Here is a 15,629-nt window from a genome sequence, read left to right as displayed (position 1 = left end):
CCACCTGGCTTTAAAAAAAAAATAGCAGGGGCCCGGCACGGTGGTGCAGTGGTTAAGGTCCTCGCCTTACACGCCCGGGATCCCATATAGGCGCCGGTTCTATCCTGGCAGCCCCGCTTCTCTTCCAGCTCCCTGCCTGTGGCCCGGGAAAGCAGTCGAGGAAGGCCCAAGGCTTTGGGACCCTGCACCCGCGTGGGAGACCCGGAAGAGGCTCCTGGCTTCGGATCGGCATAGTATCTGCCCGTTGTGGTCACTTGGGGAGTGAATCATCGGACGGAAGATCTGCCTCTCTGTCTCTCTTCTCTGTATATCCGCCTTTCCAATAAAAAAAAATAAAAATAAATCTTTAAAAAAAACAGACTTTATTATTTCTTAAAGGATTTATTTATTTGGAAGGCAGAGTTGAGAGAGATTCCATCATCTGGTCCACTTACCAAATGGCCTCAGTGGCTGGGGCTACGCTAGGCCAAAGCTAGGAGCCAGGGTCTTCTTTTCCATCTCCTGCATGGGGGCAGAAGCCCAAGGACTTGGGCCTTTGACTGCTGCTTTTCCAACTGTGTTAGCAGGGAGCTGGATTAGAAGTGGAGCAGCTGGGACTCAAACCATACGGGATGGTGGTGCAACTTGCTGTGCCACAATACTGGCTCTAGTAGGCTTTAATTTAAATTTAAATTGTCAGCAAAATTGAGTAGAAGGTACAATCAGTTCCTATATCTTACTCCCTCAATACGACCTCTGACACTATCCATATTGTGTGATAATCTGGGACATTTGTTTTCATTGATGAATTAGTGGTAACCCACCATTCTCTGTGCGTTTTGCTAAGCCTGTTATAAATAAAGTTCTACTGGAACACGGCTGTGCCGACTGCTGTGTGTTTTCCGTGGCTTCTGTCCCCCCATTGCAGTGTTGGCTAAGCGCCTGAGACAGTAGGGCCTAGGAAGCCAAAACTTTCCTACCAGGGTCTTTTCACAAAGTTTGTGAACTGCTGCTCTAACATAATTCAGTTCGCTGCTTAAAGAACTGAGCAGCCATTGCTCTTAATTTGCATTTGCATGGTATAGCTCCTTTTCTCCCGTGTGCTGGGAACACTAAAACTGGAGTGGAACTTCCGTGGTAATTAAGACTTCCAGGTAGTCAGTGTTTTACCTACCTGGTATCTACCATATATGAAATTAGCATGTGAAAGGGCTTCAGGGTTAGGAGGGGATGTAGCTTTATCTTAAAGGCTGTGCTGTCAGTTTCTTCACAGCCGCACCAAAAGAGGCCTTATGATTTAAATTGTGGAACAGGTAGCATGGAAACTAAAGTTTTTTTCCCCTGCTCAAGTCTGCATTTTGTTGTGTGGAAAATATCCTTGTGACTTGAGTTACTGGAATCTCACTTTTCATCATTTTCATGAATTGTTTGTGTATGCTGATGTTCGCATTGCTAAGTACATGATTGAAAATGTGCCAAGGGACTGTGGGTGGGTTATGTGGCATTCATAGGTTTTCTGTGTAGAAAGCCGTGTCACTTAAACTGGCTTTGAAACTAACGTTGGGGTGTCTCCAGTTAGTCCACTTTTCTTTATAGCAGGGGAACCAGTTTACCTTGTTAGTTCCCTTTGTGGCAGAGCTGAGCTGGATGGATCGTGACCTGCGACAGGTGTCCTTCATACCCCTCAAGGAGAACCTTCTCCTGCTCATTGTCTCATTTGAACTCTGAGATTATACTCAGCTCTAATGAATGGCACAAAAATTATGGTAAATTATTGTGTTTGCACAGGTCAGTATTTATAGTTTCTCTAATTGAATGCTTTGCATTCTAACACAGTGGTGTGTTGTTCCCTTAAGGGTCACCTAAAGAGTTAGGATTTTGTTTTCATTCTTCGCCTTGATCTATGGTTTTACTCAAGTGTTGTACCAGTTGCTAATTTCTTAGAGGGGCATGGGGTCAGTATAGAATAGTCTTACTGTTGGGAATTAATTATCATCTCTCTCTTAACATTTCCCCATAGTATAAAGTTAAATATTTTCCCATGTGCTGTTGGTCAGAAAACAATATAAGGCCTTTTGAAATTTGTGACATACCTCCTTTTCTTTCTTTAAAAAGATTTATATCTTGAAAGAGAGAGAGGGAAACACGGAGATCTTCCATTCCCTGGTTCACTCCTGGAAATGGCTGCAGTGGGTGAGGCTGGGCCAGTCTGAAACCAGGAGCCAGGAGCTTCTTTTGCATCTCTTGCTTGAGTGCAGGTTTCCAAAACCTTGGGCTGTCCTCTGCTGCCTTCCCAGGCCATCAACAAGGAGCTGGATCAAAAATTGAGCAGCTGGGACTCAAACTGGTGCCCACATGGGATGCTGGCACTGTAGGCAGAGGATTAGCATACTACACACATGGCCCTCACACATGTTTTTTTCTGACAGTTACATTTTCATAAATGAAACCATACTCAGTCTTCCCTCTGAACCTTATCCTCGATCACTTCTAAGAGAATACAGTGCTTTTGTAATCTTAGTAGTACATTTTCCTTAGTACCTGGATGTGGGCTTTGTGTGAGTTGGGTTCGTTCGTCCTTATAATTCTGTGGCTAAAAAGGAAAGTGGTGTTTGCTGCATTGCTGCTCCTTACTCGTTGCACTGTGCTCAAGTCGGCAGGCGAGTTATACTAAACCCTTCAGGGAGGGCGCTGTGCGCCTCATACCAGGTCTCCTGTGCTCTACACGCTGTCTTCGTGGCCAGGGTATAGCTTCCCCATCATTGCATCTTGAATGTTGTGTGCTTGGTGAAGGTCAGCTTGGGCACATGTAGTCTTTTCTTGTGCTTCTTTGACCTAAGCTTAGCTTGTGTGAGGCTGTTTCAGCAGGAAACAAAAATGGACTCTGTGTGCACCTGGTCAGGCAGCCGTAGGCTGAGCTAGCACTCAGCGAGTACTTACCAACGCACGGCTGAGACATGCAGTCTGCTTCAGTTCGCTAAGCATCTGCGGCAGCTAAACAAGTTAGGAAGCCCAAGCTTCAAGTGGGTAGGTAACTACACAAAGAGTGGGTGGTAAAACCTGGTGTCTTCTCACCTGCACGTTTGGCCGCCCCGTGCTAGCTACGAGAGGAGGCTGAGTGCAGTGCCTGAACAGACCTGCAGAAGGCAGGACCCAGCAAGTGCAGTGTCGCCGCTGGCCTAGCATCCCCAAATCCTTAAGCACAGCTGCCTTAAGGAATTTGTTTTTCTTTCTCATTTAGGATCATCTCAAAGAGAAAGAAAAAAAAAAGTTGATAATACTGAGAAGTCACCTAAGGATTACGTTTATGGTCAGTTCTCTAAGAAGCAGAAACAAAAGTCAAACATTGAAAAAAATAACTAAACATATTTGTGTAACCAAAAGCATCTTGGCCCTAGTGTAATCGCAGACTTCGTGGGTGGTTTTCTCTCATCGAGTTGTCAGAGGCCTGCGCAGTTCCTGGGCACCAGTTCGGGCCATCTCAGGCCTGGGGTCTGCACACTAGCACTGTGGAGATGCCCATGGCACTATTACCTGCTCCCAGAGTTAAGGACTGCCGCATTGCGTTCGGAAAGTTTTCGCACGGCTAAGAGCTAGGAACCGTTTTAGGAGATAGTCTGTGAGATGCCAAAGGTTGGCACTCACATATTCTGGAGTGTGTCAGCATTAGTTGAAGATTCTAGATTTAGAATGAAATGCAAACTGAGAAGTGTTGGGACATTGCAAAGGCCATAGCCACTACCCCGAGGAGCATGGGACAAATGTGAGGATACTTCACTAGGTTTGTGGAAAATGCAATTAAAAGATATTTACTTTTTTAAAAGATTTTTTTTTCCTTGAAACACAGACTTCGCAGACAGAGAAGGACAGAGAATCTTCCATCTGCTGCTTTACTCCCTAAATGGCTGCAATGGCTGCTGTTGAGTCGATTTGAAGTTGGAGCCAGGAGCTTCTTCTGGCTGTCTAATGTGGGTGTAGGGGTTCAAGGACTGGAGCCACCCTCCACTGCTTTCCCAGTTCATAAGCTGGGAGTTGGAATGGAAGTAGAAGAGTCAGGACACAATTAGTACCAATTGGGATGCTGATACTGCAGGTAGAGGATTATTGTGCTGTACCACTGTATTGGCCTCTAAAAGATATTTATTTAGCTGCAAAAGATTTTGAAATGCATGCATATAGGAGGTCTTTAAAAGTTCGTGAAAATCAATGTTATGGAAAAACTGCACACATTTCATGTTTTTTTTGCCCTAAAATAAAACCCATATTTTAATACCAGTTTCCATGAACTTTCCAAGCACCCTCATATGTATCTGTTAGCACAAATCTCTGAATCCCATGACTCTGTGGTATCTCTTCTGTCCATACCTTTCTCTGAAGCATTTGTCAAAAGGACTGCTCTCTGGGAACATGCACAGAATTAGGCCATTTGTCCGTTATACAGGGCCTCCTCGGGCGTTCTGCTTGGAGAACACAGGGACCAACACCAGTTGATATGCATCCGTTTTTCTTGATTTGCACCTGCTTCCCTCGGCTGTTTGGTCTTAGCATCTGCTCTTCTGAGCGCACTCGGGATTTGTAGTGCAGGACAGGGCTGGTGGAAGACGAATAACTGTAGAGACAAAAGGTACGATCTTATTCTCAGATTGATTCGGTGGGACTTGAGCAGAGTGTCTCTGCCTTAATTTTATGCATGAGGAAGTAGAGGCCCAGGTAATAAAGGGACTGTCCCAAACATTGGCTGGCTGTTGATACAACATCTCAGCCACCTCTTCCAAAGGGAACCAGAGATCATTCTTTCCAGGAGGCCAGGGAAACTTTCTTTTGTGTCCCACTCTCTGCCAGATGCACTGGTTGATGGAGACAGTTGGAATTCTCACACTGTTCAATGAAATGGAGGTTTTCATCGCTCAGATGATGAAGCGAAAGCTTAGATGGTTTGAGTCTCTTACCTAGCAGAGGCATACAGGTAGATTGACCTTGTAAACTTATGTTCTTTGCCAGTTCAAAATAACATCAGTGCCCTCAATGCAATTCCTTATAGCAAAAGCAGTTTCTATTTTATGGTGCTGAAGGTTTGCCTACATTTGCTGTGTTATACATCAAGAAATGGCATAATCTAATACTCATCTAAGTTTATTGTTTTACAGCTGTCAGTCTGATACTCTGCTTGTATTGAAAACAGTTCGGATTTGAAAGGGCTCAGCCTGATCGCTGGCCTTGTGTCGGCAGTTGGCAACATGATGTATGCTGACCCATACTCAGCTCCTCATTTCTGCTGCCTCCCGGTAGTGTGACCTCGAGCAGGTCCCTAAGCCCACTGCACTTCAGTGTCTTTCTCTACAAGACAGAAATTATAGCATTGAACCGTGGGATTGTTGTACTGAGGGGATTGAGATTGTATGACATGGCACATGGCACATAGCGGAACGTCAGTAGATGTTGGTTGTGAATTAATTATTAGAAGCAAAGTGACACAGCACTTCAGCACTTCCTGTATGAAATCAGATTCCTGCTAAGAATAAAAGCTCTTAACCTTGAATTTTAGTTATTTTCAAGTTTGTTGGTTGAAGGTCCCGGCTACAGAAGCTGACCAGTGTTCAAGAAACACAGCACTCACTTCCAATTCACTTGCACTGTGAGTGTGGTTGACTTTGGACTCCCTTAATTCAGTGTGATGGCTAACTGAGCTTTTTGCTTTAGTTAACCTCTGATATGGGTTTGGTACTGACCTTTAGCAAACTATTCCTCCTCCCATGACAATAAGGCATCCTGTGATTCACCAGTGTACCCTTACGACTGGATCCTACCTCCGCTTCTGGAATTCGGGTGGCAGGGAAGTGTGGTGGCCTCGGCTACCTAGCATTTGTTACTCCTGCCCTATCCCGTCATAGCTCTGTGATTTCAATTCTATGCATGTTCGTGCTGCTGCTTTCTACTTTCCAGTCTGACTCGTAATATTGACTGTTATTGCCACTGTAGGATCACCATTTTACTTCCCATTTCTTCCTGACTTTAAGGATTTAAGACTCCTTAATCAAATATGTAGAATGAAGCTGATCTGTAAGAGGAATTTACTCTTATGTAGTGAGAATCCTTCATTGTAAAATCCAAAAGGCAAATCTTTTTGAGTGCTGACGTGCTGCTACAAGTGGAAAATTCCACACCTGACTTGATGTGATGGGTCACAATCAAAATGCAGGTGCACTAAAAATATGACATAAAATTACCTTGAGGATGCGTATATAAAGTATATATGAAGCAGAAATGCATTTCATTTTTAGACGTGGGTCCTATCTCCAAGAACTCATTATGTATATGTAAATATTAACAAACCTGAAAAAGTATTAACTAATCCAAGGCACTTCTGGTCCCAACTCTTTCAAATATAGGATATTCAACTTGTATTAACAAATGCTACTTTAACTCCTTGAATTTTATTTGCAATGATAGGTTTCTACCTAACCTTAGTAAATTAAAAAAATTTATATATTTTTATTTAAAAGGAACAGTTACAGAGAGAGGAGAGACAGACACACAGAAAGAAAGATCTTTCATTGGCTGGTTCACCCCTCAAGTGGCCATTAATGGCTGGATCTGGCTGGAGCTTCTTCCAAGTCTCCCACAGGGATGCAAGGGCCCAAGGACCTGGGCTGTTTTCCACTGCTTTCCCAGGCACATTAACAGGGAGTTGGATCAGAAGTGGAGCAGCTGCGACTCAAACCAGTGCCCCTATGGGATGCTAGCACCTCAGGCAAAGGCTTAATGTGCTATGCCACAACTCTGGCCCCAGGTTAGTAGATGTTTTAATTTTCAGTTGCAATCAGAAGCTATTTACTGAATCCATACAATGTGCCAGGTAGTATGCTAAGGGACTTTTCAGCTTTCTGAGAAATCTTGGGGCCAAGAAGACTTATAACTCAGCCATTAGGACAGTCGTGTGTATGGTAGAGGGGTTGCCCAAACCTATGGCACAGCTTCTGGACCTGGGGTGAAATGCATTAGCAATTTGCTTTGCTTGTTTCATCTGGCATGCAGAGTGCGTGGGCTTCTCACGAGCTCTGTTTCAGCAGATACATGCTGCCCAAGATTGGCCAAGCCAGACTCCTGGAGAGAGGACGAAGGGCCTGCGAGCATTAGCAGTCTCTCCTCAGCGTAGGCTCAGACACCTTTCCAAGAAGGGGTCTGTAACCTCTGCCTGTCAGTTGAGGAGCTCCATACCTGCCTGTTCATTCACTCCCAACCCCAGTAAGAATGTCTGTGTGTACCAGCATGTTTTAGATGAGATTTTTGTATGTAGTTTAGTTCGGAAAGGCTCTAGCAGCAGGAAGACATTTTTAGAAGTCTTTTTTCCTTGCAGAACATTTCTTGTAATTCTATGTAAATATGTAATACTGTTATATATTTTGGTTTTTTTCCTGGATTGCTGTGTGTTTAGGAGGTTTTCTATGCCCCCCATTTCTCAAATCCTTATTTAGAAAAATTTAGATATGTAATAAGCACAAAAGTCTTCTAATGACCACGGTACAGCTGTCACCTTTGGGGAATTCATCGCTGATAGAATAACAATAAAAGCAGATACCCATGTTTCTCCTGGTGACTCTTGGCTCCCGTGTCATCCAGCTCCTGCCTGGACCCTGTAGCTGAGGGCCCTCCTGAACAAGGGGCACCTGTGTGGCCGGGGACAAGCAGGAGAATGAACTGCAAGTCTGTCCACCAATCGCCAGGCCTGTGCCATGGACTGAGAACTCACTCTGCGTCTCCCCCTGGGTGGCGTGCATCCAGCCACCTGAGCCAGCACTTGCTGCTTCCCAGGTGCACGTTATCAGGGAGCTGATGTTGGAAACAGAAGCAGGACTCGACCTCAGGCCTTCTGATCTGGTCCATAAGAGTCCTTAGTGCTATCATAGCCCTATACTGGACACCCATTCCAGCAATGGCTCTTTTTTTTTCCCTCAATTTTTTTAAAAGATTAATTTATTTTTATTGGGAAGACAGATTTACAGAGAGAAGGAGAGACAGAGAGAAAGATCTTCCATCCGCTGAATCATTCCCCAAGTGACCACAATGGTTGGAACTGTGCTGATCCGAAGCCAGGAGCCAGGAGCTACTTCTGGGTCTCCCACGTGATTACAGGGGCACAAGACTTTGGGCCATTTTCTGTTGCTTTCTCAGGCCACAAGCAGGGAGCTAGGTGGGAAGTGGAGCAGTCGGTGCCATATGGAATCCTGGAGCATGCAAGGCGAGGAGTTTAGCCACTGGGCTATTGCGCTGGGCCCTTCCCTGAAGTTTCAGTGAGATTTAAATCTTTTGAGAACATTGAATTTCACAGAGAAGTAGTTAGTTGTAGGCTTTACCAGAATAAAAAAAAAGTTACCCAAAAGGAACAGTCTGAAATTTGAATGACAGTTGGACGATGAGCTGGTGGATGTGATATCTCTCTGTCTCAAATGGAAACATTAAAAACTTAAAATGAGGCAGTATTATATGTATGCACTTGTTATGATATTTCTCTTGTTTTTAAAAGAGCTTCTTCTAAATAATTGTTAAAATAATGCTATTTTTAAAAGTTAGTTTTTATTGGAAAGGCAAATTTACAGAGAGAAGGAGAGGCATAGAGAAAGATCTTTGATCTGCTGGTTCACTCCCCGGGTGACTACAATGGCTGCAGCTGCGCTGATCGAAGCTAGGATTCAGGAGCTTCTTCTGGGTCCCCCATGTGGGTGCAGTGCCGCAAGGCTTTGGGTTGTCCTTGACTGCTTTGTCAGCCTGTAAGTAGGGAGCCAGATTGGAAGTGGAGCAGCCAGGACATCAGCCAGTGCCCATATGGGATGTTCATGCTTGAAGACAGAAGATTAACCTGTTAAGCCACAGCAGTGCTCCTCATTCTAATACATTTTAAAAGAAACAAGTACTTGGGTTCTTGCTATGCATGTGGGAGATCTAGATGAAGTTCCTGGTTCCTGGGTTTGGCAACAATGACCAGCCCTGGTCTTTTTTGGCCTTTGGGGAGTGGACTATTAGATAGAAAAATCTCTGCCTTTCTCTGTTTTTTTTTTTTCTACCTTTCACATAAAATGAAAATAAACAAATGTTAAAAGTTAAATTTCTCAATTGTATTTTACCCATGATAACATGATTAATGGGAAAAATATATTGCAAACTTATATAGTTGACAGTATTAACAGGAAGCAGTATCATCAGAATGAGGTGATTGCTGCTGCTTCTGTGTTTTACTAGTAGTTTCCCTTGAACTGCTCTCTGTTTGTGCTCTTTGATCCTGGGACTGCTTCTGCCATGGTGGGGGGAGGATGAGAAGCTGAAAGACATGCACAAAGGGTAACCTTCAAGTTTGGCATAGGAGATGCCACGCTTCAGGTGGTATCGTCTCTTTTTGATGGAAGAGACCACAAAATCCAAAGATACTTTTATAGTTTAAAGATTTATTCATTTTCAGGATCCCATAGGAACTCCAGTTCTTACCCAGGTTGCTCCACTTCCCACCCAGCTCCCTGCTTGTGGCCTGGGAAATAGCAGATGATGGCTTAAGTGTTTGGGCCGTCATGGGAGACTCACAGAAGCTCCTGGCTCTTGGCTTCAGATCGGCTCGGTCCCACTGTTGCAGCCATTTAATGAGTGGACCAAGGGTAGGAGAGCTTTCCCTCTTTCTTTATTTCTATAAATCTACCTTTCCAATAAAAAGAAATCTTAATAAAAGCTTGATTTAAGGCAAAAAAGATTTATTAATTTTTATTTGAAAGGCAGATTTAAAGAGAGAGAGAGAGATCTTCCATCTGCTGATAACTACTAGAACTGAACTATCCAAAGCCAGGAACCAGGAGTCTCCTCTAGGTCTCCTGCGTGGCTGCAGAGGCCCAAGGACTTGGGCTTTTCCCCACTGCTTTCCTAGGCCCCAGGCAGGGAGGTAGATCAGAAGTGGGACATCTGGAACTCAAATCAGAGTCCACATCATGAGACACTGGCGCCACAGGCAAAGGATTAGCATGCTAAGCCACTATGCTGGCCCTCATAAGGAGACTTTATAAAAATATTATTAAAATTATTATTATTATTGGAACATCAGATATGCAGAGAGGAGAAGAGACAGAGAGGAAGATCTTCCATCCAATGATTCATTTCCCAAGTGATTGCAATGGCCAGAGCTTAGCTAATTTGAAACCAGGAACCTAGAGTCTCTTCCAATTCTTCCCTGTGGGTGCAGTGACCCAAGACTTTTGATTGTCCTTGACTGCTTTCCCAGGCCTCAAGCAGGGAGTGGATGGGAAGCGAAACAGTTGGACCTCTAACCGGCGCCTGTATGGGATGCCAGCACTGTTGGTGGAGGATTCGTGTGCTGAGTCACAGTGCAGGAGCCTATTGGCTTATTTTGATGCATAAAATTTTTGAAATTTCTGCTTTTTTATTTGCATTTTTTCACCAAGTGTCTTCGGCCCCGTTTTACTTATAAGTACTTATTGTCAGGCGGCTTCATTAACTGGATAAGTTTGTCTACTTTGTGTAAATTGATCAAAAAAAGTATTAAACCTTTGCCAGGAATTCCAGCCACAATGGAAATCAGGCTGCCTGGCCCAAAGTCCCTGGCCGTGTCCTGGTGCCACCACAACTTGCTGCAGTCCACAGTCACGGGTACTTCTCTGTCTCTTCATCCTGTTCCTGGCAAATGAAAAGCTCTGTGCAGCCTTTCTAGACTTTGCCATTCATGCCTTTTGCACATACAGTAATTGTCTCCAATTTTCCAATAAAAGTCAGAGTATAAAAACCAAATGGAAAGAGAAAAAAGTTAAAGGGTTTTCAAGTGAGGAAGAGAAACCAAAGACATACGTGATTATATTTAAAGCTAGTGACTTATGTTCACTGAGTCGGAGTTTCCCAAAGCATCTGTCATCTTCTGGACGGATAGGAGAAAAATATAATTAGAAAATTGGAATAATATGAAGTCTGTGGGAAAATGCAGAGTAAAAATAGAAATAGAATAAAATAGAAATTAAGGAATGTAGAAAAGCCAAGTTGGGAAAATGAAGGCAAATAACTGGAAAGAATAACTGGGAAATTCTCAGCATACTGGAAGACTTATACAGACAGTATTTATTTTAAAGATTTATTTATTTTTCTTAGAAAGGTAGATTTACAGAGTCAGGAGAGACAGAGAGGAAGATCTTCCATCTGCTGGTTCACTCCCCAAATGGAGAGTGAGCTGAGCTGAGCTGCAATGAAAGCCAGGAGCCGGGAGCTTCTTAGGGGTCTCCCACATGGGTGCAGGGTCCCAAGGCTTTGGGCCGTCCTCGACTGCTTTCCCAGGCCACAGGCAGGGAGCTGGATGGGAAGTGGAGCAGCAAGAGTATGAACGGTGCCTGTTTGGACTGTCAGCAGTTGCAGGTGGGGGATTAGCCAGTTGAGCCCTTGCACTAGCCCCTAAATAGTCTTCATTTAAAACCAAATGCTTTGGAATAAGCTTATTTTTAAAGAGATTATTAGAATCTTTTGTTCTTAACTGAATACCCAACATTAATATCTAGAATAAAACACTTTCAGTATATCTGAGGAAAGCCACAGGGAGGTTACAAAAATCATACATTTCATATTTTTAGTTCACTAACTATAAAAGACTTGTCCTCCTGTTTAAGTTGATGTATAATTAAAGTATCTAAGGATAAAGAATTTGTCCCAAGACCTAAATTAAAATGTAGGAGGCAAATGCTTAAAAAAAAAAAAAAAGCAACCTACGAGTTTCTGGAAGCATTGTCTATTCTCCTAATAAATCACACACATACACACACACACAAGTGTGTGTGGCACCGAAATAGATGCTGTGAAGGTTGTAGAGACAGATTTCTTCCCTTAAGTTATGTACAAGCGTTTGACCAAGGTAAGGAGAATGGCTGAAATGCTTCCTGAATTGTGATTCTCTTTGACTTTGTATGCTTCATCCTTTCTTTAGTTAGGCAGGCTACTCACATGAGCCAAAGAGGTCACAGGTGACCCTAGGCCACGTCTGCAGCAACTAACCACGGGTCTGCTCATTTGGCATCCCATGATTTCAGGCTGTTCTGCCAGATCATCCCTGGAATCATTAGTGATTGCTGTCTAATTGGGTCCCCTCTAAGCTTTCAGAATGTGTTAATGCTCAAGGTTAAGTACATTTGAAACCTCATCAAGGCATTGCAGAGTAGATGCTATTCTTTCTTTTATAGGTGGTTACACTGAGGTTGAGCATGTGGAAAGACTCTCACACTCCTGAAGCTGTGAGTGCTTCAAGTCTAATTCCAGCACCTGCTTTTGTTGTTACTCTACAGGACCACAGTTTCTTACCTAAATTCTGAACTCTTAAAAAGCTCTATACATTTAATTTCCTTATATGTTTCGTGCCGAAACACACCCATGGCAAAACCTGAATCAAACTGACTTGGGAAGATAGTCTTTATCCTGCTTCGTGTCTTATGTGTTTGACTGCAGCTAGGTTGACTCTAATATTCTGTTGTGTCGTGAAGAAATGTGGACCTGCCCACCAACTCTGGCTGCTCAGTCTTTGTTCTCTATCCTCTGCTGAGCAATTGTTGTGCTGTTATTGCCTGTGGACTTGACAGTTTAAGCTTGTCAGCTTTCACTGCATCAAAAATAAATCAGTTAATTTTTTAAAATCATAAGCTTCTATTGATAGTGTTAGGTCCCATTCAACTCCTTAGGTTCTTTGCACTTCTTCACTGTAGGAAAACCATTTATTTGTGGCTCTTGTTAAAAGTCATAAGGAAGTCTGTATTAAAGGAGGGGAGTTTTGCAGTAGGGCAGAGAGATGGAATTTGACCTTGAATGCAACAAGTTTGAGTAGGGGTTAATAGCCAAGGAGCAGGGGTCATTAATGGGTAAAAAATTGGCAAAAGGAAAGATCAAGGTTAGGGGACTTCTTCCTGGGCCAACTCCGCCAGATTCTTGCTAAAGGCAGGCTAGCGTGATAAGATAGCAATGGCTTGGGAAGTTTCTTTTATTTAACTTTTAACATGATGGAAAGAATACAAAAATTATATTTGCTGCAGAATATTTTGCTGCCTTCATCACATTTGGAAGAATAAGGAGAGTTTGGAGGAGAAAGTTGGTGAGCTCTGCTTCCCTGTCTTGGCCCTGGCCCAGGGAGTGTCAAGCTTCAGGGATGCCGGGCCAGTGCCGGGGAGGTGGGATGGCCACATATCACGGAGCCACGGAGCACAGGGCTGGTGTCTACAGAACCCTTGCTCCGTAGCCGACTCTGTGCAGCTACTATGCTTAGTCTTTACAGAAGCTAGAGTTCATCAAAATTGTACAAATAAATGCAGCTGAGGTTCAGAGACCTATAGAAACTTTCCAAATGTTTACTGTCCTAAAATGAAAGAGCTAGGCAGGAGAGTAGCTTTCTCCCACAGCTCGTGTCCTTCCTACCAAACCCTTTGTCCCCCGGGTGTCATCAACTGGACAGCTAGGCTTGCTGTTGCAGACAAGACTCTTGTCAGAATTGCCAGGGCCCCATGCAGCTGCAGCAGGAGAAAGGGTGTAGGTTTCCCCTTGCAAGCGATTGGGCACCATTTTCCTCCTTGTTTCCTCTGTTGGTAATTTCTGTGTATGGTCAGCTTAGAACAATCTCCAAAGCACTTCCTGGCTGCCCTCCTTCTAGTCACCACTAGGCCTTCCCCTCTGTGCCAGGTTGTGGTGGATTAGCTCTCTTTACTGCGTCGGGGGCTGGCTCTGCTGGCACAGACGATGGTCCCGGGTCTGTGTCAGAGCCCCTTCTGGGAATTCCAGTGCTCCCAGAATCCTTTGACTACTTCCCAGAGTGGCTGAGCTAGGGTCACTGGAGAAACACATTGGAAAAAGCTTAGGAAACAGTTGACGTACAGTAGGTAAATATTTGGGAAATGGATGAATCTGTAACCTGCAAGCCCCCACGGACAGGAGCAGATTATGTGTTGCACTGCTTTTAATTTGGTAGTTTTCCCATAGTGTTTATCTGAACACAAATTCACATTATAGCCCAGGTCCGTTTTCTGTTACCTCTGGTAACACTGGAAACATATTTGTGTTAAAAACAGAACAAAAAAAGTTGTGTTCAAGGTTGTTTCTTGCAAAAGTATTCTTTTTCTATTGCACTTAATTTATTAAAACTTGACATTTCAAAGGGGGAAAAAAAATTAACAGGTGACTCCTGGATTACTGGATTTCTTTTCCCAATCAGTAATGGCTGTTCTGGCATGAGAGCAGTTAATTTCTGCATCTGTTGAACTGTGAAGTCATGAAACATTTCTTGTCTCTTAATAGGGAGAGATAATGCATGTGAGAAAACTTCCTATATGTTTCTACGGAAGGAGCTTCCTGTGCGGCTGGCTAACACCATGAGAGAAGTTAATCTTCTGCCGGATAACTTGCTGAACCGCCCTTCAGTGGGCCTCGTTCAGAGTTGGTAAGTCAATAATGTGGCTTCCCACAGCGCTGGGAACATTTGGCATGGAACCATTCTACATCAAAGTGCACACACTGCCCATCTGAGAATGAGTCATTCAGCATCGCTGGGCTTTCCATGCAGTTAATAATGGAGTTAAAAAAAATTGTTTCATTTAAAATTGTTTTAATGAAAATGCTGCCAAATTGTACTATGCACTTTCTTGACTTCTCAGACCCTATTTTTCCAGTTATGTATGTGTTTGTTCGTCGAAAGAAAATTTGAAAGTAGAAAACAGTGCCAAAGAATAGCCCATGTAAGTGGGCCTGTGGTGCTTCAGATAGGAGAATGTCTGCCACTTTGCTCATCTCGGGCTTGCTTCTTTAAGTTTTCAAGAAGTTCCTTGAAAACAATACTTCTCCTGGAACCAGTGAACTCTTTTAGAGAGGAACCTTAGATTGGAAAAATGTCAGCTTCCTGCTGGGTTTCACCCACCCTGTGAAAAGCATGAAGAAAATCCTAACAGAATATAACTTAAATCATTCACAACTCTGATACTTAAAGAAGTTACTTAATTGAGGAAGTTGAATTCATGCAGCCCCTTCCTAGTAGGAGGCAACAGGAGGTGGTCTGTTTTTCGAAAGAGATTTGCATATATTTGAGACACATGTGCAGATGTAGTCGTGGTTACACAAGCAAGGTAGGAGTCACTGCCCAGAGGACCTGAGGCGTGTGGGAGGCCAGAGACCTTGTACTCTGTCAGGCCAACGCAGTGCTGAGGGAGCACGGGGTGGTGCTGGGGAACAGCTGCCCATGCCTTTGCTCTGCCCCTTGATGGCTGAGTGCAGTTGACAGGTGCAGGTCAAGGGAGAATGCTTTAGAAGAAGGGAACAATATGGACAAATGAAAGGAGAATGCAACTATTAATTAGTTTGCATTTAGAGGGTTTCTGGAGGCCAGGCAACTGAAAGAGAAATGGACATTCTACAGTCATTTCTCAATCATGTTAATGATAATAAGTGCTTAGGTCTAAAAACGAACCAGGAGAGAAGCACCATATGGGGTTGTGGGTGGTCCATTGTCCAATCCCTTTCCCGGACAAGCAGCGCTTCCTCACTGGCTGCTGATCGCAAGTCCTGTGAATGGGCTTTCCATGAGGTACAACGGAGAGGTGAGGGAGGGAGACCCTGACCATGGCTTTGATCCCGCAGTCAGTTGCATTCTGCTG

General features: G+C 43.8%; 1 protein-coding gene across 2 annotated transcripts in view; it reads left to right on the top strand.

Moving 5' to 3' along the window:
• The window catches only part of PDK3 (pyruvate dehydrogenase kinase 3), an 81,054-nt gene that overhangs the window by 21,187 nt on the left and 44,238 nt on the right, over positions 1 to 15,629 (top strand). For both annotated transcript variants that reach the window (XM_041000180.1, XM_041000181.1), the window contains one exon: positions 14,281 to 14,422. In XM_041000180.1, the coding sequence (XP_040856114.1) occupies positions 14,281 to 14,422 (142 nt within the window). The remainder of the gene's footprint in view (positions 1 to 14,280; positions 14,423 to 15,629) is intronic.

The sequence above is a fragment of the Ochotona curzoniae genome, unplaced genomic scaffold (assembly GCF_017591425.1).
Source record: "Ochotona curzoniae isolate NIBS_2020 unplaced genomic scaffold, NIBS_Ocur_1.0 contig_1274, whole genome shotgun sequence".
NCBI classification, from domain to species: Eukaryota; Metazoa; Chordata; class Mammalia; order Lagomorpha; family Ochotonidae; genus Ochotona; species Ochotona curzoniae.
This window is presented reverse-complemented; position numbering and strand designations above follow the sequence as displayed.